Raw genomic sequence first — 25,991 nt, 5'->3', positions numbered from 1 at the left:
TCAAAATCAAATTCTATCGTGAATATTTTTATACACCGCTGCGTGGTTCGCAGATTCGATGATTCTGAAATTTCACACTGCGGTCCAACGATATAAGCGTAAACGTGGCGATTCTTTTCTCGTAAATTATACGCTATGTCCTATACGTAGTTCTGTAATTTCACGGCGTAAAAGTTACAGTTGCACGTGACAGGATCCTTTCACTTGCTTTGGGCCTCGATAAGAATCAGCGGTATACCTATATCATCTCTCCATATCACTAACATTGTACCACACTAGATGTCATATCATTAAAATCATCGATCGAATAAGTTAATGGCTTGGTATAGAAGATAGAACATCATATACATTAGAATGTTCAGGCTTGCAATATTAATACCGTGAATGTAGAATGTTAATAAGGCCTAACTGATAAATGAACCAATTTCGTTGTAAATGTTGCTTGTCAGACGTGTATTAATTGTAAAAGAAGCAAAGCTAAAAACGTTTATTTACTCTTCCTCAATTTCTAAATCGTCTCGATCCAAGAAGACTCGCAAAACGTTCAACGCATAACCGCCAAGTAGGCAGTTCATTTCGCAGGGATCAATCCCACAGAGCCTATAAATGTGTTGTGAAATTTCGTTTTTTTGTCAAGTTGCTCAATTGTCGCACAGATTTCTGACGAAAAAAAAGGAACCGTGTCATGACGTGATTTTCTAACAAGAATAGAAATGCCTATCATCGCGTCGTTGCAAATACGCAGAAAAATGAACAGAAAGGTATGGATGATTCCCGTGAACTTAACTGACTCGCGGATCTTCTTCGAAAAAGTCGTTTTTGGATCAGCCCACAAACTGGTATTACGAGTATAAAAATACATCGAAAGACGTTCTTCCAGCAAGAATATTGAAAATTTCGCAAGAATTTCGCCGAAAAATGTTATATTCTGCCACGAGACTGTTTTTCACTCACGAAAATACCCGTGCATGGGAACTAATTCTATAACACTTGTTACGCTGTCTATAAGTTTATCTATTATATATCAACGACAAAGATTCTACTATACGTATTAAGCATATATTTATATTGTACTGTTGAACTGTACCCTTTGCTTCGCCAGATAAGAGCGGCGAGATTCGGAGTTCCCGAAATTAGTTCTTCGCGGCTAATGATCCAATGTTCGAAAAAGAGTCGAGTCCCCCGTTCGATCTGGTCAACGATCATCCTCGAATCTCGCTCCTCGAGCCTCGCGAAAGCCAAACGAACGATTACATGCAGCTAGGTACTCGAGGCGAATTTCCAACCTGCATAATTACTGGATAATAATTTCAAAAATTTTATCGCAACTCAGCAGGTCGCTGCCAGTGGAAATCGCCTGGTACCTATATATTTATATTAATTGCGTAAAACTGTATGTGGCAAAACATTGTGCTTATGCGGCCACAGAATTAACCAAACTATCATGTATTCCCCGCTATAATTATCTTCGTGACATTACGTTACAGCTGCGTAAAGCAAAACGGCCAAATTTGCAGATTCGGGTTTTTGGCACGGTCCAACCGACTCGATACAATCGTCAACCCGATTTCCAAGTTATATCCGTCTATTGCAAAAAGTGAATTGGATACATCCTCTCACCGTTTACGGGCTAATATTAATAGTCCCGCGTAACGGCTCGCTCGTAGAGTACGAAGTTTTTACGTCACTTCTAGCGTGTAATATCAAGACCGCCCATTCGGCATCGATTTAATTGTCTATATTTCAAAATGTAACTTTTTGTTTGTCAAATGCGTTTCGGGTATACCTCTGTAGTTAATCGATATTGGTTCAAGTTTTTACGATCACCACGGAGTATTACATTTTGATTTTAGCGTTGTCAACTCGGTTGTCATTCGACGTCAATTCGCCTTCCCTGTAACGTAATGGAGTATCTATCAACCCGCTCAATTGCCGACTACGTAGTATTTTTTAGCGTTTCGCTGACGGACTGGCACCCGTTTTGACTTGCATTCAGCGAAAAGGGAAGTCAGTTGCGTGATGATTTGGACCGCGAATTTTCCACTCGGCAATCTTTCGGGTGGCTTAAGATCGACAAACGCGGACTTACAATTGCTTACTCTTGCCGTTTTGCATACCTACGTAGATGAAAGTAAGGAAAGTAAGTAAAATTCGTGTTTAACACGCGTAGAAGAGAAAGCGCAGAGCTTTGTGAGAATTAACAAAGTTATCAAAGTTAGTCGGCAATTGTATTAGGTATATGCCCACGCTACTGTACCGCAGCTTTTCTGTGGCCGCATGTTTCTAATAAGACTGTGAATTATGATTACTATTATAATTATTATTGTCATTATCATTATTGTTATTCACACGACGAAGTTTCCCCTTCCCCTACCCTCATCGTTATTATTTATTGTTGTTAGCCTGTTTTAATAAAATTGTTTTTTGTTTGTTAGAACGGCAGCGGACCCGGAGGTGACGCAAGCGGACGCAGCAATGGGTAAGTTACGTACACCGTAACGCTTTTTAGAACCGATTAGCAGTTTCGAATTCCACGTTTTTACATTTAGTGGTTACGAAGAGCGAACGGACAAAGAAAGGCGGAACATCGCTGGAGAAAATTAATTTCCAGCTCGTTTTAACTGACGTTTTAATCGGTAGGATCGCGAGGCACAAAAATCCCAGCCGTTTATTTGGCTCGCAGAAAATTGAACGTTAGCTTCGGGCCGGACTGAACGTTTTTGTTCAGTCAAACACAAATAAGCTCTCCACCCTCGGTTTTAAACACATTTCTGACTAAACTGGGATTAACCGTGGGCCTCAAGGCTTCGTACGGACTCTGAAATATAATCGAAGCCTGGGGATACCCGGCGTTGACACTTATCAGGCTTGGTCGGAGTTTCTTTTCGTTTTTTCATTGTTAATTCGTGTAATTGCATGGTTGCGATTCGAGAGACGGCAAGCGAATAAATCATGCGGAATATACCCAACGTGGTTCACGTGATATGAAAGTGGGACAACGCGAATGCAGATTATAGGTGGGCGTATCCGAGGCGCTAGGTGGTAACCCAGATTCCACAATACCGGCCATAACCCCGAGGAACCGAGCAATCGAAATTAACGATAAGACAAAGGTAAATTCGGTCCCTCGGTTGAGACATCAGCGAGTCTTGAGGGCCATTTCCAGGCGCCAACCGAGACCAGGCTATCTTCTAAGGATATCTGGAACGTCGCGAGTTACCAGTTAGCTTCTGTCCGAATGCTGGGTCGGGAATACAAAGCAAGTAATTCGCGTCTTCTCTGAATGCAGGCTTTTCTTGCTCGTACACACCCGCGACTATCTCGACGGGAATCCACGACGCGCCTACTTTGACCACCGCCGATGTATACAAGTGTGCGTGTATACATGGGAAATAACGCAATTCGGTTGGTAACCGCCTTGGCGTAACCGGGCGAAATTTATTCCCGTTTCGCATGCCATCGGACCGTGCGTGCGTCGCCCGGTTCTGGCTCGTACTTTTTGAAAAAAGCTCGCCGAATGATTAATCGCCGACTTCGTTTTCATATTAAAAACTTGGAAGAGTTTTCATGCCAGTCACCTCTTTACACCCTTACAATTAGGTTGAATTATTATTTGACCTAATTTTGATGGGTGCGCTTTTAATCCCGTGTACAAGATATGATTAACGGCTCATTTCTCAGTCTGACGCTATGTTGAAACCCTACGTCAAACCTTCCGTGAATTTTTTTTTTCCCCCTTTACGAATCCACGATCAAAACACTTGATGACATTTTTGTAATAATTGTCCACGAATTTACACTCATATCATATTGAAATTTATACTCCTGGTGAGAGTAAAAAGTGATATTCAAATAGGTACCCCGAGTTTGGAGTTTTTCAAATCGATCAAAATTTTGCTGATAAACAGACAAATCGTGAAATTCTTGTGACTTTGAAAGTCACTTCCGGTGACCCTTAACGAAAGAAAAAGATATCCACGATGGCTTCGAAATTAAGTAATACGTTAATCGAATCATTTCTTCTCTTCCTATACCTCCAAGTCAAAACGAACCCCAGCCTATACGCAGCTGAAAATAATTGCCCCTACGTGCCGTGATAAGTTTAGTGCAGGGATGAAACGAATAGAGTACTGAAAGAGACTCGGGTAGCAGTGGGTGAGTGACGTGGCCGACTCAGAGTCGGTGGCAATTGATTGATTTTCGAGTTAGTCTACTACAAGGGTGTTTCAAAGGGGCGTGTTTGCGTCAGCACTACACGCGCGTATATATATATATATATATATGTATGTATGTACACACTACACATAGAAAATTGAAGCTTCCGAGTGCCAGGTAATAATAAGGAAATAATCACATTTGCTTCCAGCCATCCTGGAGATAACCCATTCTACAGCAACATCGACAGCATGCCGGACATTCGGCCACGTCGCAAGTCGATACCCCTGGTCTCTGAGCTGGTACGTAATTTGCTCGCTCCTCCTCCTGTTCATTCATCTATCTATCTATCGATCTGTCTATCTTTCTCCGTCACTTCCGTTTTATCCGTCATCCCGACATACTCCGGCAGCCCACTTTCCCTCTCTCTCTCTCTCTCTCTCTCTTTCCGTCCATATCTCTGCATCTCTCTCTCACTCTTTCTATATCTCTCTCTCTCTCTCTCTCTCTCTCCTTCTTTCATCTCAGCACCTTTCCATTCTTCTCTATTTCCAGCCCCTCGATCCCTCCGTTTCATACTCTCGCTTAACCATCAGCTACTCGCCAATATTCTCTCTGTGCTATTGGAGACGATAAATTACTGTTTCGAATAACCACAGGTCTCGTGTCGATACCCAAGGGCAGTGAATTACCGATCCGATTTTTTTTTCCCCCCCGTTTTTTTTATTCTTTTTACACTTTACATTTGCTCGTTTCATTTTTCACTCTCGATTCAAGGCTTCGGGTTTGATCGGCGATCCGGAATATCTGGATGGTCGAATCGGACAATTCGACAACTTTCCTGCACGTGTACAACACGGATCTTCAAAGGTCCCTAAGAACCCGCTGATTATTATCGCGAGCCTGATCGTCGGGCTTACGTTGATGTCGTTCGAGGAAAAAAAAGTTTTACGGCTACCTCACCGTGATCTTCACTCCCTTGGTTATTGCAGCACGATACTCCCACTTCCCTGACAAGATGACGGTTTCCCCCAGGCCAAGGGTTTCCAAGGGCGTTAAGGGCAATGCGACTGAGCCCCCTTCGTGCGCAGAAAATGGCTCGTTCCTTCCAAGGCTAAATGGGATTTTCAAGCCCCTTTTTCAATCATTAGCGGGAATCTCGTGTAAGGTCCTGTGCCACAGCTAGCTCCGCAATTTTGGATAATACACTTTCCTTTTACCGGCCTCGATTATCCCGGATATCATCGAATCGTTTCTGACAGTCGGAGTCACGTGGAAGCAAACGAGCCGAACAGGTATGCTGTTCTGGCTTTTGACATTGCCAAAAAGGTCGTTGGGAATAATTTCCTTGCATCAGCATCGCGTTTTAATATCATGGATTTCCTTCCACGGATGCGCTTCTCGGCTGATTGTGGTAACGTCCAATTACGCCTTGTCTGAAACAGCAATTAGCCACCGGCCTGGACTAGCCGTCCGTCTTGAAATTATACCTGCAAGAACCGTATATTGTTATGCATTCACGTGTATAACCGGTCCCCTGTGTGTCTGGAATCTGCATACCAAATGACGATCATTTCATTAAGTCTTTGTCGAAATGTACACGAACAGCGAAGTGGGTAAGCCAAATGGCGTTGCCCAGGTGAATTCCGTAAACTGCTGAAATTACCCTCGGTAACAACGGTATACGCGTATTCGCTAATCTAACCGTCAAATTTCTAAATGTTGTGTGTCCCGTTTTCTCGAAACATTTGTCAAGCTCTGTTTTTACACTCACGTATAATCTATCTGTGCACCGCTCAATATGTTCGAGTGCCTCGAAACTTGTCTCCTTCGTACTCACGCGAACAGTATAACAGCTTGCCGATTTCTTCGTTAAAATTTTTCCAAATGTTTCGACGAACTACATTCGTATTTCCCTATATTTAATGTGTGTTCTACGTTTCAGTGTATCGTCGCACCCTTTACAATCCATTTTTCCTCACCCCAAATTGTCCCTCTCGCTACGCCTATACGTCAACGTTCAACGGAAGATGCTTTCGTTTCGACGCCCTTGATCCTCAACCGTTCAAACATTGTTCAAATATTTTCCCACGAGACGAGACGAGTTAAAAAAAAAACATGCAAAATGTGACCAACGTGGCTGTTGGTTTTCCCTGGGTCGCGGTACTCGATCCTTTCTGACGATTTAATTCGCGTCGATCAGGCGGGTGGAAAATTGCAAGAGAGAGTAACGCGTGTCAAAGATTTCGGAACAAAAGTCACAATGCTCAGAGTCAGAGACTTTCTTGCAATTTCGAACCACGCTTTTTCGCCGTAGGCATTGATCACGCGTCCCGTAAATGTTGAGTGTCAATTGTCGAAACGGTGACTGTCTAATTGTTTGTTATTCACATACATTCATGTTCCATTGAACCACTCACCGATAATTAAGTTTCCCGGTGCCTATTTTTTTGAAAATTTCACCATATTTCGACTTAACACAATCACCGCATAGACCGGGATCGGATAATTAACGCATCTCCTAGGGCAGTTTATGAACGAGTTTTATTTCCAATAGCGGAACATTGTCTTCACTAGTGATAAACACGGAGACTGGAAATTGAGAGAAGAGGTACGTACATGCGTACCAGTTGAAGTGGTAAACACCCTAATTGCGAGTAGACGAGACACCGATTCGCTAAATCGTTGATTGAATAACCTATGTATTTGTAATCGCGGCTTTTACGGTATACCAGCCAATTAAACGAAAGTAGTGCTTATCTGCGCCAAATAGAACCTCTCTACTTCCAGTTTAGCGAACCATTAACTGCACCCGCAGCTATCATCGAGTCAATTTTTTTCCCCTGCACGGAGCAGTGTTCGATGTTCAACTGCAGACGTGCATTCATCGAAGATTTATCACTGTTCTCGTTTCCGAGTTTTAATTCATCCCCCCATGTCTGGTATTAGTTGCTTCCATTGGATTTTTCAACACGTCAATTGACCCCTGCATCACAGTACATGCAATAGATCAGTTCGATTCCTCGTATTCTCGCGCGTAAATTCGAGACGCATCATTTTAAACGTATTATCGCAATTTTCATATTATACTCCCCCGGTCCTCTTCTCATCCAAATTCCCCGCGCTTCCGTTTTAATCCCCATAATCACGGTATCATCGCCAACTAATTAATCCTTCCAGGAAAACAATAATTGTTTTTTTTTTTTTTTCCTATTTTCTGAGTGTTTGTATATCCGCGTGGAACAAACCTTCTCCCGTAAGCATTTCAGTGTTGCCAGAATCAAAGAAAAAAAATGAATATTCACATCACCTCGGTTTGGCTGAAAAAATTATCGCTATTCTGCTGATAGATGCCGCATAACAACAACTTTCGCAAATTTTTATCGCGGTGAAAAATTGAAACCTAACGAACATCGATTATTTCTATCAGCCATACCGTGGAAGAAGTAATTTCATTTTTTTTTTTTTTTTTTTTTTCTATCCAAGTTTTTTCATGTACCGTAATTTTGTAACTTTGTACTTCTGTAGTTCTTTAAAATCGCGTATATACATACATGAATATACGGATACAGATGTGGGCCTATTGATGTATGTATCTACGGCATATCTGTAACGTCCATGGAGAAAGAAACAAACTCATCAGCACATAATTACTATTCTTGTTTGTTCTCTGTGGCGACCGTTGTACTCTCTCCAACACACCTGAACCACTCACTGACCTCTCAAATTCAAAACTCTACCTCCAGGTCTTGAAGGTACAAAATCAATGAGTCCTTACCAAAATTAATATACGCATGAGTTATTGTTGGGGTATTGCTGCATGCTCAACGAACGGGGCTTTCCGTTGCATTAACAACATATCCGTAGATTGCATTGAATGCGTATACTTATACATATATAGTATTAAAACTACGTCGTAAATTTCCCAACGCACCTTGCAGTCATGGTTCAAGTTTTATTTTTCCACCTTCAAGGGCGTTTTTTCTCGTTTCGCACTTGGCGTGACGAAATTATGGAATGTTTGCAAAAACTTTCGTCGCATGTGGGCAAATGTCTGAAATTACTACCGCACACAAAACTTGATCTATACAATCACATATAAATATGTATGCACATATACACGATTTATATGCATGAGTGCCAATTGTATACGGGACTAAACTTAGCCGAACTGTAACTGCAAGATGCCAATTCATCATTCGTACAACGTGCTCGGCATAATTTATCGCAGTTTGTACAACAAGAAACCGCCCCGAGAACGCTGTATTATTAATTCAAGTGATTAGACGACGGTTTGTAAATAATTTCGATAACAATGAACCGTTCGAAACGACATCGTTATCGTTTTTCCAAACTGTTCGCTCATCGTTCAATTTCTTTCGCGCAAAATATATCATAATTCTCATCGATGAGATAATTTTGCTTACATGTATTTGCTACTTTGCTTTTCTACGCGTATCCAATACATCAAACAGCATGAATTTTTTATGTATACTTGTCCACGTATGATGTATATACATATTGTATATATCAGGGCCGCACGACTCCACCGAGAATAAATCAATACCGTAAGCAAGGTATTTTATTTTTCGCAAGGATGGCAACGCGCGATCAGTACTTAAGTGCAAGTAGCAAGAAAAAAAAAAAACATAAAAATAAGAGAAAGCCGAGGTTAAAAGTACGACAAGAAATCGTCACGATCTTTGATTCGTAATTGACGATGAGGCGGCGAACTCTGTTCATCTCCGGTTACGAACTTTGCACGAGTAATTTTTCGCAGTGTCCGATCCTTGCACAAAATAAAATTCATTGGCTACAGGTGTGCCAAATCGCTGCTTTTATCTTTCCGCCATTTAACGCCAAACTAGCTGTTATCTTTACACAACTTATACTAGTAGGTATATGAATAGAGAAAATGTATCGATCTCCTCACCTGCAGATTTTCGATCGAATCGAAGACGAATAAATAGCAATTATCTCTGGTAGTTAGACGGAACGACGCGATATTATGCCGGGGATTTTTGAAGCCCAACTTCCCGGGTGCTTGGGACAAAAGTGGTGTAAGTTGCAGGTCGAGTCAAGCCTGCAAAGAATGCCAAGTAGAGCACTTTCGAGGAATACATCCAGTATGTGACATAGCTATGCATAGGTAGGCGTGTGTACATGCATAGGCACACTCACAACTATACATACGTCGGGCAAGATCTTAATTGAAATCTCGAGGCTCGAGGCTCTGCTCGCGCTGCGAGTCACGGCATGCCCAATTGGTCTAGATTTTTACCTTATTGTTAGAAACCTTTGTGTTATCGATCTATCGTTTCGTTCCTACGCTTACACATATACATATAGATATTACGTATCGATGTAGAATTTCTCACTATTAGGCATATAGCCGATGTTGACGCTTCGTAGATTCATATCGATGAATAGAGGAGACACTCAATTTGGAACAACGACACGACTGCTACTCATACATATGCGTATGGAAATTTTTTCAACTACCACTCAGCACGTCATATTCTCCCGGACATCGCTACGCCTCGCATCCTATCAATTGATCCGTAAAATAATCATCGGCAGTTGTATGATGAATTGCGTGGAATATTTTATTACGGATCAGAGTCAACAAGGGCGATCAGCTTTGACCGGGAAATAGCGCGAACGTGTTTCATATACGCTGTACGACACAAAACAGATTATAATCGAACAGCGATGTATTTTTTTTTTTTTTACAATCATTCGTTTCACCCACACTTCTCTTGTAATATATGTATTATTTCATGCATAGGTATATATAATACATATATTTTCACCCTGTGTAGGTATGTATACATATATATCGTGAATACTCTTAGGTATATGTAATGCAATTGTTATTATGTGGCTATAGCATTGAAAGCCCGTTGGCTACAGCACGAAGCGACACGTTGCTTTATCTCGTCATCTTGTTTCTACATATGTAACAGAATTCATTTTTAATAAAGCGCTCGCTTCATCCGATCTCAAAAATAATTTGGCAATCATATTCGAGTTTTACATTAACAATCGCAAAGCTAGGTTCACCACATATTCACGTACGTATTTCGGCTTGGATTAAGAAAAAAAAGGGATGCAAGTTTTTAAACACGTTCATTTCTTATTACCGCTGTATAACGATTCACCGATTCGCATATTATGCAAGTTATCGCTGTGCAACCGCAATATTTTATACTCCGGTACTTTTTTCGTTATTTACCATTTCTTCTTTTTATTTTTACATTTAATTCTAGTGAAATTCAAACTGTGCACCGTAGATTCGAAATTCGACCAGACCTACTTTTCTGAGCATTTGTTATTGCAAACATAACTGACGCGCAGCTACGGAAATTTCCATTGCTGAGCTGTGTTTGTGTTTCTCTGTCCAATTTTTAATCAGATCAAATGCATCGTGTAAATATTTTACATAGAAACTTTTCAATCCTGTTATCTTATTTTCTTTTCCTCTGGACATACGTTATACGTATAAGTTGGACCGATCTTGTCACAAACTCTTGACAGGAACTTCCGTACATACGATATGCCAAACACATATATGCATAAGTACACATTATGTATATAGTTGTAATTTTCTGTAAACTTATATCGACCGAAATTTGCACATTGCGAAACGTCTGTACATACATCATACTATACATATGTATAAAGTAATTGCTGAATTGAAACTACATATGGCTTTTCTATATACTATATTCTTCGACTTGTATTTAGCCTCGAGTCTTAAAAGTAGATACTGTTATACTCGACTATACTTATATATTTTTGGGCACTATAGTTGAATTCGCACGCGAATTTATCGAAAACGATGTGAGGAAATTAATTTTCAACATTCCTCAGACAATGGCAGCGACGAAGAGAAACGCGGGACTTACTTCAGCCGTTCCTCGAGCCACCCTCAACGACGAGGATTTGGTAAGTCTGCTCACCTAATTTATACACAATCCTTAACCCTTATGAAAATAATTTCTTTGTAACTCTCAGAGCTGTGAATAACGCATTTCAACCCTTCTATACTCACGAACACATTGCCTTAAACCTAGAATCAATTCCCATGAAAATTCAAGAAAGCCTGCGACATCGACACGTACGATACAGGTGTGCGTATAATTCCTGTATACCACAGGACAGGTTAGCGGGGTACGTTTTGATTGAAGATAAAATTAAATTTCCTTGTCAGGGGTAGTAAGCTTTATCCAGAATTAAGTTAAATCTAACACACGACCGCCCAAAATGAGGATAAACTTGGTAAGTTTATACAGACCCCGATCTGGTGAGGAAATTTTAATTAGGAAACGCAGGATCCGAATCATTGCGATTATGAACAAACTTTGTGTTATGGAGTGTGAAAAAAAAATTTTGAGCACAGCTCAGAAAACGGTATAATCGTATCACTTTCGTTGATGACTGTTTTCGCGCATGCACGGCATACACCGGCGAAATTTACAAATTTTTCACTTGTCCACGCAGATATATGTGTGTGTATAAATTTGACGGGTTCTCGACAGAGACTTGGTACCGCACGTGGCGTAACTTAATCACGGAATTCGCAGTTTACGGTTAAAAAAAAAAAAATTCTCGCCACCGCTGTGTCCCGTTTTATACTCAAGTTCCGCCTACAATCCTTATTCGCCTTTTATCGCAACTCGTGTTTATCGGCGGTTTTCGCAATCACGTTTCTCTCTTTCCGGTCCGATTTGACGGTAAAAACAAAATTTCGTATTTACCAAACTGCGTGTAAATGTAAACGTACGGCGGCGAACGCGTCGTAAGTAATAATTTATCGTGAAAACGCGAAGGTTTCGCATATAGCTGTTTACTAATGAGATTATTCTATAACTATATTCCTCGTGTAATTAATATACACCAAAAGCACTTTGGATTCCTCGTGTGATAAATACCACGTATACACCTTCTGTTACCTGTTACCTGTTATACACGACACGCCTCATTTCACTTGAACATAAAAAAAAGTAAGGTAAAAGAAACAAGAAAAATTCTTATCAATATAAATCTACTTGTATAATAATATAATTTGAAAGGTTTTAATTAAAATATCAATCTTTTCTGATATCTACTATGCTGCGTTTTATGCTCATTACCACGCTGTCTCTATTTTATTGCACGTAAGTGTGTCTCGCTCTCTGCAAGGTCTATAGCAAGTTTATTATATTCATAATGTATAGAAAATCAAATTAACACCCCCCCCCCCCCCCCCCCCCCCCCCCCCCCCCCGCATAGAAAATACTAAGTAGGTCTATGAACAGTAGATTAAGATTCAATTTCCTGTCAGGAATAACTCCGTATTCTACCTATACCACAAATTATAGGTATAAAAATAGGACCTTACATAGGTAGCGCTAGGGTAACGTATCACCTTCGATTTTAAATTTCGTCGCACGAAAACAACGCGATGGCAAAAGTTTGCTGCAACGGCCCCTGACGAAGCAGCATCGCCTACCCAAGCCAACAAGCTCAATTACACCCGCACAGGGTGTAAATATTTTTCCGTTTTCCATATCAACCTGCCGTGACATCGAAATGGATTATATTGCCGTAAATCGCTCTTCGCCTGCAGTAGTCGCCGTTCAATAATCAATCGACTTATAAAAGCATGCATTATCCGGCCCATTCATCTATTGTTGAACAGTCGCCGTTGTCTGGTCGCATCAAAATCATCCGCATTTCCGCGTATCGATCCTAGCAAATTACATGAATTTTTTATACATCTTGCGGTATTGATATACATGTATATATATCAAATTACATATGCTTGTTTACTTTCTCTATTGCTCTGCCAATTGCAATTTGAAAAGTGGCAAACTTTTGCTATCGACGCTGCAGTGTGACGAAATGAACTTCCGACGAGAAAGCTTCGTCTCGTGAAATTGGGACGATAGTCGAGACGCTCAAGTTCACGCAGTACGAGCCGTGCTTTTTAGGATATGTTTAATGCTTTTTCCTTATAGTTTTAGCAAAAGGTCAGAGAAATTGCGAAATTCTTTTCACCACGATTCGACACGTTTTACTGTTCGATCGGAAATGCTTGCCTGAAAAGTCTCGCAACTTTCTCAAACCATCCCCAAAGCTAACATTACATATACATATATAATACATATGTGATATATATGTATTGGCAGACATGCAGGCACCGTTTGCCATGTTACCCAACTGTAGAGCTTCCGGTGTGAGATTTTTGCCCTTCGAATGCTTGCGTGTACGTGTATTATATTCGTATACATGCAATTTAATGTCTACGTGCGGGTGAATGTGAATATACGAAGGAGAAAATGAAGAAAGGGAAAACGAGCGGGGCTGAATTTTTCATGAAGGCAAATTCGCGGAAACGTAATCGTACCCCGTAGCGAATGAAATACATTTACTACCGGAACAACAAGTAACATTGTAGGTATTAGTTCGAGTCGGATAATTTCTTTCATATTTCCGCTGTATATTTCAATAACGACAATTGAATGTTTCGCACATATGTACGATATTCATGAGCAGTTCCTCACGGAAAAAGTAGGCGATTGTTGCCTTTGCAAAGTGTAAAATCCAGTATATTCGGAAAGCTTTGAACGAGGTGATAAAAACACCGTTATGCATACACCGTTGTAGTCTTTTTTCTATTTTATTTTTTTAGAGTTGTTTTTTCATCCGGTTGACGGAGATTGAAGGAGAATGAATAAGCGAGTTCTTTTCACACGTTTGCAGTTAAAAAAATAAGCGCTCCCATTTTATTATTTTACGTCGCAATAAATTTTGACCGTTAAAAAAGAACAAGAAGGAAGAGAAAGGAAAGAAACACCACAAACTTGTATTTTATCACCCTTTCTCGGAGTTACGTCGTCATTCTATCTGTGAACGATAAAATCTTTGTACACAGTACACTCACCTTTCGGATGTTGAATTGAAAAATTCAATGGCCGTACGTTGTAAGCTCCGTTTTCATAACGACTGGAGTTGAAATTAGCTACGGACGAATACATTCGCTAAAGCGTGAAAACGCGAGGAACAATAACGGCGAGATAATTCAAATCCAAATATTCTGGGGATGAGAGTTGTTGAAATTTGAGTTTCCACCATCTCGAAATCAGTTACAAGTCACTTTCTTTTTCTTCTTACATCCACTTACGCGAAGCTTCCATTGAAATATGAGCTTTTCAATGACTCGATACATACACATGTAACACGGGAGTAAATTCTAGTCGTTGCCGAGCCATCAGCTGCGATTGTGCGTGACTGATTGTGAGAACGTGACGCTGGCGAGTTAGACGAATAGAATCTAGGATACGGAAGAGACGAAGGAAGAAAAAAAAGAATCGGAAAAAGAGAATCTTGGAAAAACAGAATATGCCTTGACTCGTTCCTATTTGCTAAAAAGTTTTGCGCCATACCATGAGATCATAATTCTCAATCCTCCTGCGCTGCAGCCAAGAATTACGGAACTCACATTTATTAATATATTCCATTCCCTGCTCGTTTTTCTCGCTTTAAGCACAGATTATCTATTCAACGCCAAACTTTGAAAACTCCGAGCTGTAGAAGCAAGACGTCGCTTTAAACTAGCGTCGTCATACGGGCGAGAAAAAAAGTGAAAAGCAAATGAAGTATAGAAGAACGAGTCCAAGGCTGTCTGTCACCCGTGACTAGGAAGTAGGTGTCGCGCCGATATTTCAACTAAAAACAGCAAATCGTTCTCTTGACTCTCGCAGAAGATGCACGTCTACAAAAAAACGCTTCAAGCTCTCATCTATCCAATATCATCGACGACGCCGCACAACTTCGTACTCTGGACAGCGACCTCGCCGACCTACTGCTACGAATGCGAAGGTCTTCTATGGGGCATCGCAAGACAAGGTGTTCGCTGCACCGAGTGCGGGGTCAAATGTCACGAGAAGTGCAAGGACCTGCTCAACGCCGACTGCCTGCAGAGTGAGTTGAAAATAAAACTATATTCGCAGATAGATTATTTTTTCCACCTATTTCCGTTGTTCCGGTTTACCGAAATTCATTGTTGTCATTAGTCGCGTCTTTGTGCGACACTCAAATTTTCGTTACAACCGCTGCATGCTTCCGCTGACGGCGAGAGGGAGTTTATGGAGCTAAGCAATCAGCGTGACGGGAGGCATTTGTTTAGGTGAATTAACGATTTAGGAATGACGGAGTGTCTGGGATACCCTTTACACACGCACGACCCCCGATACCACCTTCTCGAGATGTTGATTAATCGTTCGCACCGGGATACAAACTCGACTCAACTTATGGCACAAACGAATTTCCGACAGATTCGTGAAAAGCGGCGTGTGTGCCGAGGGGGAAAAATATACGATTTATCCACATTATTTCGAACGTTATTGCCGACTTGTCGAAGCGATTTTTCAACCTTTTGTCAAGTCCCGCATTCAACGGTATATAACTCGACCGTTTAAGCGGCAACTAAATTCAATCCACGGAATCAAACGCGCGACTACCGGTTGAAGATTTAAGCAAATCAAATGCCGGTTATAGATGAAGCTGCTGTGAAGCTGGTGGTCTGGGAAAAATCGAACGTCTCCTCGGTGCAGACACCATTGGCTAATTATAATCTAATCGACGACGAGACACAGCAATTAAGCAAACGACGCATTTACCCGCGGGCGTGATAAACCAAGAGCTAAGTAACTTTAAAGAAACATGACTCGGGGCAAAGGAAATTTCACCTGAAAAAGTTTAGATTGTTATGGTGGTTCAAATTCACTACCAACAATAAGTTTTTCGAATTTTCTTCAATAGCCAGTCTGTCTGTACCTTAAATTGCAGGTTGAATGTCTGTTCCAAACAACAATACTCTTTGTCCCAACAACAAGCGATTCGGACCTTCTTGTAAAACATTGAACAATAGCATCGGTCTGGACCTTCAAACGCAGTAGAACATTACTGTCTTCCTGAATAACATTATTCTTGGATACGAAGGTGGTGAACATCAAAACACTTTTTTTGTGTTAACGTTTCAGCCCGGATGGGGGCCCTCCTCAGAACAATTTATTTAGAACATCTGATGATGAACTGACACTTTCAAATAACGAAGAAAAGGCACCCAGTAGTATGTAGTGAATGCGTGTTGGACCACTAGACACTGGACGTTCCACACGTTCAAAAGTGCTCCAGACTCAAAACCTAAAACGGTCGTTGTGTGTTTTTATTCAATTAACAACCAGGATGAATCGTAAATAATTTTTGAACTACTGGTAAATTCGAAAAATTAACGACGGAGCCAGGAATCGAACCTGGTATCTAGCGATGCTTTACCGGAGCCTTACTCCACTAGACCACCTAGCCGCCCTCAGAGGGAGATTCACAAAATGAATATTGCCTCGTGATTAATATTAATGTTGATGATGCATATCCGCATTTCAATATTAGACGGTCATTGACTGTCTTACGAGCTTCGCACCAAGAAGCTTAAGATACCAAAATGTAAACACTTACAGACATTCTTACAAATTTGTGTCTCGAAGAGGAAGAACACTTTCTATATTCACACAACCAGGATGAATGCTTGGGAGTTTCGTATCGCTGTCGTAGCGTTTTTTAAAAAATGAACTTTTGCGTTTTACTCGGTTATTCTAACACGCATTCACTACATACTAGTGGGTTCCTTTTCTTCGTTATTTGAAAGTGTCAGTTCATCATCAGATGTTGTAAATAAATTGTTCTGAGGAGGGCCCCCATCCGGGCTGAAACGTTAACACAAAAAAAGTGTTTTCATGTTCACAACCTTCATATCCAAGAATAATATTATTCAACAATTCACCAAGGTCAAGAAAAAATCGTCTTCATTACCGTCTTCCATTCCTTTCGTGATGTGTAATTGTCATATTTGAATTGGATCATTCGGAAAGTGAACGAGAAAGACGCTTCGGTTTCCGATGATATTTCAACGCACGTAGTAAGACTGTCAATGCTTGTCCTTGCGCTGCCGTTTTGTTTTAAAAATCATTTCCAATGCAGCATGTGTTTTCGAATGTACCGATGTGAAAGAGAAAGTAGCACTTTTCTCAAATCAAAAGTTATCTCTGTGCAATGAAAAGCTGGAAATTCGTGTCGCATTTAACTTGGAATACAGCGACGTTCTTTTTCCGGAAATTGCGTCTGAAAATGAAGGATACCATAGAACTTGTCGCAAACGGTTCATGGAGATTCCAATTTGTTTTTTATGTAAAAGTCTACGCAACAAAGTAATACTTTTCACGAAGAAAAAGTTGAATGTATGCCACGAAAAAGAAAACATCCGTGCTGTGATGAATATCAAATACAGAGATGTAGTTATTTCCGAATCAATTACTGGATACGACGGATATCATTCAAATTGTTGGAAACTCCTCACATCTATTCCGAAGAAATATCAGGAAAACTATCACGAAATCAGGCTGAACCACAGATTCTGCCTGTCGTGTAGCTGCAGCCAGAAACGCAGTTCTTACCTCAGGTAATCGAAAAACTGTTCGTCGTTGTATAATATTCCGAGCGTTATTTTCGTGTGCATTCCAAGTAAAAATTACGTAACAGTTGAAAATTTCTCCATGAATTGATTTCGTTCAGGTTTTTTCGTTTATTAATTTAATCACTCTACGAGAATAATGTCCTGTTTCGCACTTTTGACTACTCATTGACATTCAAGGTTTAGACCGATGCTATCGTTCGATGTTTTACAAGAAGATCCAAATCGCTGGTTGTTGGGACAAAGAGTGTTGTTGTTTAGAACAGACATTCAACCTGCAATTCAAGGTCCAGAGAGACTGGCTATTTAAGAAAATTCGAATAAATTGTTGTTGGTAGTGAATTTGAACCCGAAGTTGAACGAATAAATATAAAATGCTATTTTCTCTTCACAAGCTACGGACGTATAAAACTGATAAAAAATACTTTTTTACCACCCAATAATTTCCTCATTCGTTTGCAACTGTTGACTCCCTTATTAGAGTTATGATTTTGCATGAACCGTTGACGGAACACGTGGAAAAAGTATTCGCAAATTATCAGAAGTGCACTCAATCACGTCGGTATGATAAATAGATAAATAAATTTTCGCACGATGGACTACCTCTGTTAACCTTTAACGACCTTTTCTCAATTCCATCCGTAGTTTCGAAAATTTGATAATGATTAGGTTATAGTATTTTCCAAAATGTGGCAAGCTTACAGTTTTTCCCACCCGCGTATATCTTATACCCCCAGTCCGCTCTCCGACGATCCGGCATTCACTTGCAATTAAACCATGATAACATTAAACTTTTTCAAGCGACAATTCCCATGCACTGAGTCTTGTTCCTTGAAGGTTATCCAACTCTTGGTTCTATCCAAAAATAAACGTTCCATCAAAATCGAGCTAAGCCCTCTGCACTTCCCCTCGTTTCCGTGGGAAAAGGACGAACGCAGCGTTCAACGAAGTTGATAGTTCGTCTAACTGATTAAACGGTGAAAAACTTGTTCACCCTGCAGTTTATACATGGACCTCTGGAATAACGGGGCAGCCCTGCAGGCTCCGTAGTTTTAGCCACAGTTTCCGCGAAACTAGAACTGCAACGGGTGCAATTCCCGCGGGAGACGTTGATTGAGATCGGGTCTAGTTTATAGGCTTTCGGCTCGGTGCGGATGACGCAGCTTCCGGATGCAATAGGGTCGTGTAAATCCTCGCCGCGCCCTAACGTTTGATGGCAGTTGATCGATTTCCCCGCATTCTCCTCTATCTCTCTCTGTCGTACGTAACGTCTAGCCGAGGTTCGGGGCCTGATCAATTCTATTCCGCATCCACCGATTTCACCCGTCGTAATCTCACCGCAGGCAGGCCGAATACGCGACAAGCACGTGTGTTGTCCCGATCGAGAAAGGGTTGTGAGACAGCCGGAGAAACCGTAAAGTACCGTGAAGTGTTTTTATATTCTCCGCCCAACACCCGTCGCAACTCCGCGGAGAAATCAGAGAGAGATAGAGAGAGATTTTTGAGCTTCTTTCAACGCCAGAAAAACCATTGCAGGCTTCCTCGGTCTATTCCGTTCGGATAGAAAAATGTATCAGGGTCTCGTGTAGATCTAGGTCTTCCGGTTCCGTTTAACGACGCGGATTTTATTGTGCCTTGGAAAAGATATTTCTAGTTTTTACGTCGCGCCGTTAAAACGCCGCAGGATATTTTTTTCATTTTTCTTACCTCCTCGTTTTTTTTCCCCCTTCGTTTTTGTTGTTATTAATTGTCTTTTTTGTAACCTCCCGCTGCCTTCCGGGTCAAATCCACGATACTTGCCGCTGCCGCAAAATATAGACCAACTTTTCACAGTTCGTTGTTTCATTTAGATCTAATTAGCGATAGCAAAAATTTTACCGGGCGCCTCGAGTAGACGTGAATAATAGAAACGGTAGACCTACCGCCTATCGAAAATTGTCGGCAAAAAGTAAAACGGCTTATTCGCTATATTTCTAACCTCTGACTCACGTGAAACTTACATTTCTCAACTGCCTGCAATCTGTCTTACGTGAGTCGTGATAATCGCACCTCGGTGGGTGTAGTCGAAATTTGTCGAGCTTCCAATCGCCCCAAATTTACGAAATAGCGTTACAACTATATTTATATATATACGAGTTTTTTTTTATTGAATTTGGGCAAGTATATACATGTGTAACAAAGCGATTCGGCAACCGCGATAAAAACACGTAGTGGCAGCGTAATAAAATTATAAAACTCTCCAGCTCCGCGACCCGTTATTCCAGCTCTTTCTTAATGGCCAGCGAGCATTAGAATGATTGGTATACGTAATTTCCGACCCAGTTAAGCTCGGTTGAAACAGGTTTCGCCGAAAATAGAACTTATTAGGCTCTCGCGTAGCTATACGCAAACCTGTACATACCCGTGCATACGTACGTACATCCTGCACCGGTATGAATGTGTTACCGCTTTGCCAGTTGCCTGGAAACATATTCAAGCGAGCGAGGAGGCGCACCGGAAAATTAGAGATGCCGAACGGCTTCTGGGTTGAAAAAAAAGAGGATAACCACTCGCTATGTACGTACGTAGCAATGCGTTTTTACCGAGTACTGCAGCCTTGGAGTATAATCCTCTTCTGGATTCTTCTCTTTTCTCTACCCTCGTTCTCATTATAGCGCAGCAATTTAGTCTACACGTCGCTTAAAATCGGCAAGGATTTGGCGGATAATCATTTGTAACGTGATCGATTAACTCTGATTGCTGAAAATGAAAATTCAACGATTCGGTCACTCGGCGACGGTTAATTCTCGGTTAACTGGTAATTGGCGAAACCGATCAATCGTGTACCGACACTTTACACGTCTGCTTTAATCGCGAACTAATTCGGTTTGTCGATCAGTGATAAAAAATGATCTAGGTACGCGGTGTAAAATGCACGATCAATGCATCAACGTTGTGAAAATTTCTCGCTAATTTTCGAGGACAGATATGCACGTTGTAGAGTCGTCATTACTACAGTAATCTGCTAATTGAATCGATTTAGAAATTATAAATTCAAACAGGGTTTAATTATTTCTGTAACATGAATCGCGTTGATAGTTATACACAATTCTATTTGTCCGTAAAATTGTCGTGGTATACTCACGCCGATACAAGAGTTTCGATTAAATATCTGTGCTCAATTCTTTGCGGGTTAACCGCGTATTGTAAAAACGATATCGAACTCCTACAGAATCCCGCAGCGGTAGGTATGTAAGAAATGTATAAAGAATGGAAAGGCGAACCGAGAAAAAGGTTAGCTAATCGTGGCTTAACGTGCTTGCAGAACAAATAGCTACCACTTCAAAGGCCGCACGTGATTGATGTACATGCAATAATAAAGTCCGACCTGAACTTGGGTTCGATGACTCGAACTCACCCCCGGTTATCGGGTTGTAATAACCAGCTTTTCTTGCCAGCGTTCGATAAGATCCACCGTCTCGTGTTCATTCCCATTGTAGTTGCAAGGAGAGTGAAAAAGGAGAAGGGTGGAAGCGGTAAGAGATAAGAAACGGCGAAGTGATTATTGGCGGCGCATCATTGCCAGATCGTTTTTGATTCAAGCAACGGGAGAACCGAATTCGCATTCGAGTATTGTAACGTTTTATCTTCGTTGGGTTTCAGGAGCTGCTGAGAAGAGCTCGAAACACGGAGCCGAGGACAAAGCGAACAGCATAATAACCGCAATGAAGGAACGAATGAAGCAGCGAGAAAAGGAGAAACCGGAAATCTTCGAGCTTATTCGGTGAGTGTCATTAAAAGTTGGAAAAATCTTTCCATTAATCAGACTTTAATACGTAAAAATACGCGTGATCCGGGTACAAAAGGGGAAACAACGAGAGACGAAAAATTATCGAGCGATAAACAATTGTCGTCCGAACCGGTCGATTTTCATTTACTCCGAGCACACTCGGAGTGTAAATTATATCTGTTACTTTTTCTCCAAGCCAAGCCGTTGATTTCGAAAGTTACGACGACCTTTCGTCGACCTCGCGATCCGCCTGCTTATACGACTTACCAGAATTCCCAGGTTCCGCGGTAAATCGACCTAGGTCGAAAAATCGCGCATAAAAACCTTGATGGACTTGATGAAAATTTGATCATACGTCTTCGAGGCAGTTTCCTTACCCGCGAGCACAACCTCGAACCGAGACGGGAATGAAATTTTATTTATTTACAAGTAGATAAGTAATCAAATTCCCAGTAGCCTTCTTTGCCGGAAGTGCTCGCACTCAATGTCCAGGCCACGCGTAAGGCTTTTGGATTTACGTACGATACACGTATGCACGGTCCGTCAACGTACGGCGATCAGCATCGCATGCGGACTACGTATAAGCAAATGTAATCATCGCACCGCGTGGCTTACGGATAAAAATACGCAGCCCCCCCAGAAACGCGTCAGATTTGTCACGGGTATGAGTTTATACGCTGAGTCAGATTTATGAAAATTGTCTTCGGCGCGAGGCGGTTCCTTTATTTTACCTCCGAAGATAGCCGGCTAGCCTTACATATACAACCTTTTCTCCCTCTTGCCCGGTCACCTCGGAACGGATAAAGTGAGCGATGCTTTCCGACGCGAAACGTAATAGCCATCAGCGGCTCGATACCTTTCCTTTTACCACGGGGTGAAAGACTGTTCTCCTATTTCAAAGCCTCTTTTCGCGCCAACCTAACGCCTCCCGGCCGTAAAGGTCGAGACTCTGAATCGGACGGCTTCGGACAGAGAGAAAATAAAAATATCAAGCTACAACGTAGAGTTGCACGCGGATCCGATATTCGCCGGTTAGTAACTTGAGACAGAGGATACAGAGTAGCTCTGATGGCCGAGACAACGAGGCCCTGGACATTTTTCTACCTCGGTGTAATGAAATGATTTCTGAAATTGAGAGCAAAGGCGTGCAGGATTTTACTGGCATAATATTGTTTGCTGGCTTTGAGGCTGTTTTCGGACCTTCGCGTGTTAATCCAGGATTTACCCTTTGTTTAAGCTCGTTGATCAGGTACGAGTTTTATCCGCTACAAAAGGGGAGGCGCGAACGAGTAATTCCATTGTTCATACCGCAAGGCGGCGTGCAAATAATATGCTTGGCTTGGAGAAGCGCGCTCGGTGGTTCGAGATATCGTGATGGTGAAAAATTAGGGAAGAAATCGCGTTTCGCGCTTTCGACGGTAGTCCTGGATCAATTCAACGGGACTGACAAAGGATTTCCACTCCTTGAATCTTTTTCTACCTTGGGTTAGTCAAAATTTTACACGCGAGGCCGGTCAGGGTTCGATTACACTTTTTCATTATTACACCGCGATGCCTCTCGAGCCGTTGCTCGAGTGTTACACGTATTATCGTGACTTGTAAGCGAGGCAATCGCTTCGTCGCATCCGAACCCCCGTCGATCCCCAAACGGATGCGCCAAACCCGCTATCGACTAGTTCATAATGGCATAATAATTGATCATAAGCCTGAGTCAATTGCAAACCAATCAACCCGTTCACCTATGTTTCCATGGATGTATTGTGTAAATTTCATCGGAGTCTAGGTCGGTGTTTGGAGTAAGTGAAAAGGCCCACATCAAACATATGAAGGAGATCAACCAGTCGGTGTTGGACGGCACCAGCAAATGGTCAGCGAAGATTGCTATTACAGGTTTGTTAGCTGCAATCGAAATTCCGCTATAACGTCTCGTCGTCTCTCATACATACATATTTATATGTATATATACTCATAGATACGTTGCTCGGTGTCCATACTATACAACATTATATACCTATATATATATATATATATAGTACATTACGCTGAGCGGCTGCAATCCTCTGTTATATATATATACGCAAAAAAAAACAACCTTATAGTACATTATTTATAATGTCACGTAACTTGCCATGATGTTGGATGTTGTCTATTATATGTATTTATATTTATACGTACTTAATCGTATATTATTAAACGTCAGTCGGGGGTAAGTCGGGGTAAAACTAGACATTTGGATTGAAGAAGAGGAAAAAAAATCACGGTATTGAACATGTCGCTGCGGATGAGATGACTTTTGTGTTATAGATATAGGTAAATAGTTGGGCTGCTATACATAGATATAGGTAAATGTGAAGTCATCGTTTTGGGGGTAAAACTTCCGCACATTTTTATATAAGCTTACCGAAGAGCGCGGAGTTGATGAGGGTAAAATGGGACGGATCGGACGAAGGCTCCGGAGCAATTGTGAGTGACAACAAAAACGATAACGATACGCTGCAGCTGTTCACGTTTCCTTTTGTTATTTTCCCTTGGTCGAATTGCAAACGACAAATTGCACGCGATTAACGCTGATGATGACGTATCCCAACTTTGAGCCAGAAATTAAAAATCTCTGAGTACCATCAGGATTTACCATGTTCAAAAATCAAGTTTCGCTTTTGCATTTTCTCTAATCGAACGTTCTCTGGGAATAATTTTCGTGCCTGGTTAATCGATTATTCGATATTTGGACAATTCGTGTCCCGTTTTGCCCCCACTTTCCCTCAAACGTTATATAGTTGTGTCGTACCTCGATGTGCTTCGACTGTATTTTGGCAACTGCAATTGTTCGCATGGGCGGCGGGTAGAATTAACTCGGCAAAAGTTTGCAGCACTGCGGAACGGGTGAAATTGGATGAGCATTAATGAAATTGCCGGTAATTTTATACATCGAGTCAAATATCCTCAAATTACTGGCTACTTTTTTTTCCCTCGCGAAAACTCGCCGATTATCTCGCCAGGCCAATTATCGCGTTTTGTAATTATTATTTTATTTTCCTACCCGAGACTCGTATCGGGGAAAGTTTTACGGACGATTTGATGAAATCCACAAGCGTACTAGGTACCCGCTTGTTTTTCCCCGCAAATAACCATGCTCTCTAAACTCTTTCAACTTTTTAATTATACTTTGAACGTAACACGCGTTTCTCTTAAAGTGTCGAGAAAATGAGACTGCGTTATCGGTGTAATCATTGTTAACTTCAACGTGCTGCTCACAAGTACGAACGAACCAAAGTACCCACTCTGCGACGCACGTGGGTATTTTCTGTTTAGATGTTTTTTTTATTTTAGGACGATTTAAATTTCACGGTAATTTCACTAATTGCAATTCATTAAAATTTCTCCCGACTTTGATAAGCCGCGTGATTAGCCCCCTTTCAAACAAAACTCCATTCAGACGATAAGTATCTGACGAGACAGAGTTTGGATGTCACAAAGGGGTTGGGTATCGAGTCAATTACCGTTCATCGACAAAAGAGATGTTGCCGTTCAAAATACGCAGCTCAATGTGAAGAGAAAAAGTACCAAGTGTAGGAAATTGTCGGATATGATACGTACTTACACTGTTCGTGTGCTTGGGATTGGAAATTGGAAATTTTTTCCTTGCTAACAGCTATTTTAGAATCGTTCGGGCACGTACGGTTATCGGAGCGTAGATTTACGATTATAACACTGAACGTTGTAGAACCTTCGATTGGCTGAATAACAGAAATACTCCAACGGGGACCGACTGATCGCGGATCGGTGCAAAGTGAGGATCCGCCGTCTTTGTTGACTCACAGCAGAACGGCATTAGACGCAATACGATCCGGGGAAAGCTTAGAAACGCAAATGCAAGACCTTAATGCCTCTTTCTTCGTATCAGGCATGCATAAGCGTGCATGCACGGCACGTATTCCGCGTTGGTACGTACCAACAGCAGACGACGGAATACACGCTGGCTTTAAAAGCAATTATTGTAAAGGATAGCATCAGCGAGAGCCGAGGAAAGCCACGCCTGCACCCCGAACACAAGAAGCGCCATCGTTTTTCTTGCACGTTGCTACTCCACTCCATCATGCTCGTTGGTCGCATTTCAGTCTTCTTCGGTCGAATTTCTTTTTCTTCGAACTCTGGCTGCATCTTGCCGAGAACTAGTTCCCGACCAAGTTCGTTCCGCGCATTTCTACCGAATGAAAAGACATCAGTTGTATATGAAATAATAATGCCGCGTCAAAGTTACGCAGAGTCAAGAATTCATTCTTTCGCTGTCTAGCTTTGATCGAAAATTCATTTAGGTCACTGGGTGTAAAAACATCAACATCCATCGACCAGCGCGAAGGTATAGAACACGTGATCACCCGTTCTTAAATTGTAATCTGCCTCTTTTGCGGTCCGACGTTTCACATCTGCGGCTGGACTAAGGCGGCGGTAATTTTCGTTCACTTAGCGTCGGTTCTTACCGTAACAATTATTTCGTCGGACATAACACGAAGGCGAGTTGGCAGCCAGCCACCAACCGGGCAGCAACAA

At 41.5% G+C, this 25,991-nt stretch overlaps 1 protein-coding gene across 9 annotated transcripts in view; it reads left to right on the top strand.

Annotated features, from left to right (window-relative positions):
* Positions 1–25,991, top strand: part of unc-13 — a 99,413-nt gene that overhangs the window by 50,507 nt on the left and 22,915 nt on the right. For 3 of the 9 annotated variants that reach the window (XM_069137191.1, XM_069137195.1, XM_069137190.1), the window contains exons 3-8: positions 2,436–2,479; positions 4,367–4,457; positions 6,713–6,766; positions 11,029–11,103; positions 14,904–15,123; positions 21,314–21,434. In XM_069137191.1, coding sequence (XP_068993292.1) covers positions 2,436–2,479; positions 4,367–4,457; positions 6,713–6,766; positions 11,029–11,103; positions 14,904–15,123; positions 21,314–21,434 — 605 coding nt within the window. Of the gene's footprint in view, positions 1–2,435; positions 2,480–4,366; positions 4,458–6,712; positions 6,767–11,028; positions 11,104–14,903; positions 15,124–21,313; positions 21,435–23,223; positions 23,331–25,991 lie in introns of all 9 variants that reach the window. The other 6 variants (XM_069137196.1, XM_069137192.1, XM_069137197.1 and 3 more) reach the window with 4 other exon arrangements.

Source organism: Neodiprion pinetum, chromosome 6 (genome assembly GCF_021155775.2).
Source record: "Neodiprion pinetum isolate iyNeoPine1 chromosome 6, iyNeoPine1.2, whole genome shotgun sequence".
Classification (NCBI taxonomy): domain Eukaryota; kingdom Metazoa; phylum Arthropoda; class Insecta; order Hymenoptera; family Diprionidae; genus Neodiprion; species Neodiprion pinetum.
The sequence above is the reverse complement of the archived record's forward strand: the minus strand, read 5'-3'. Positions and strand labels throughout refer to the sequence as shown.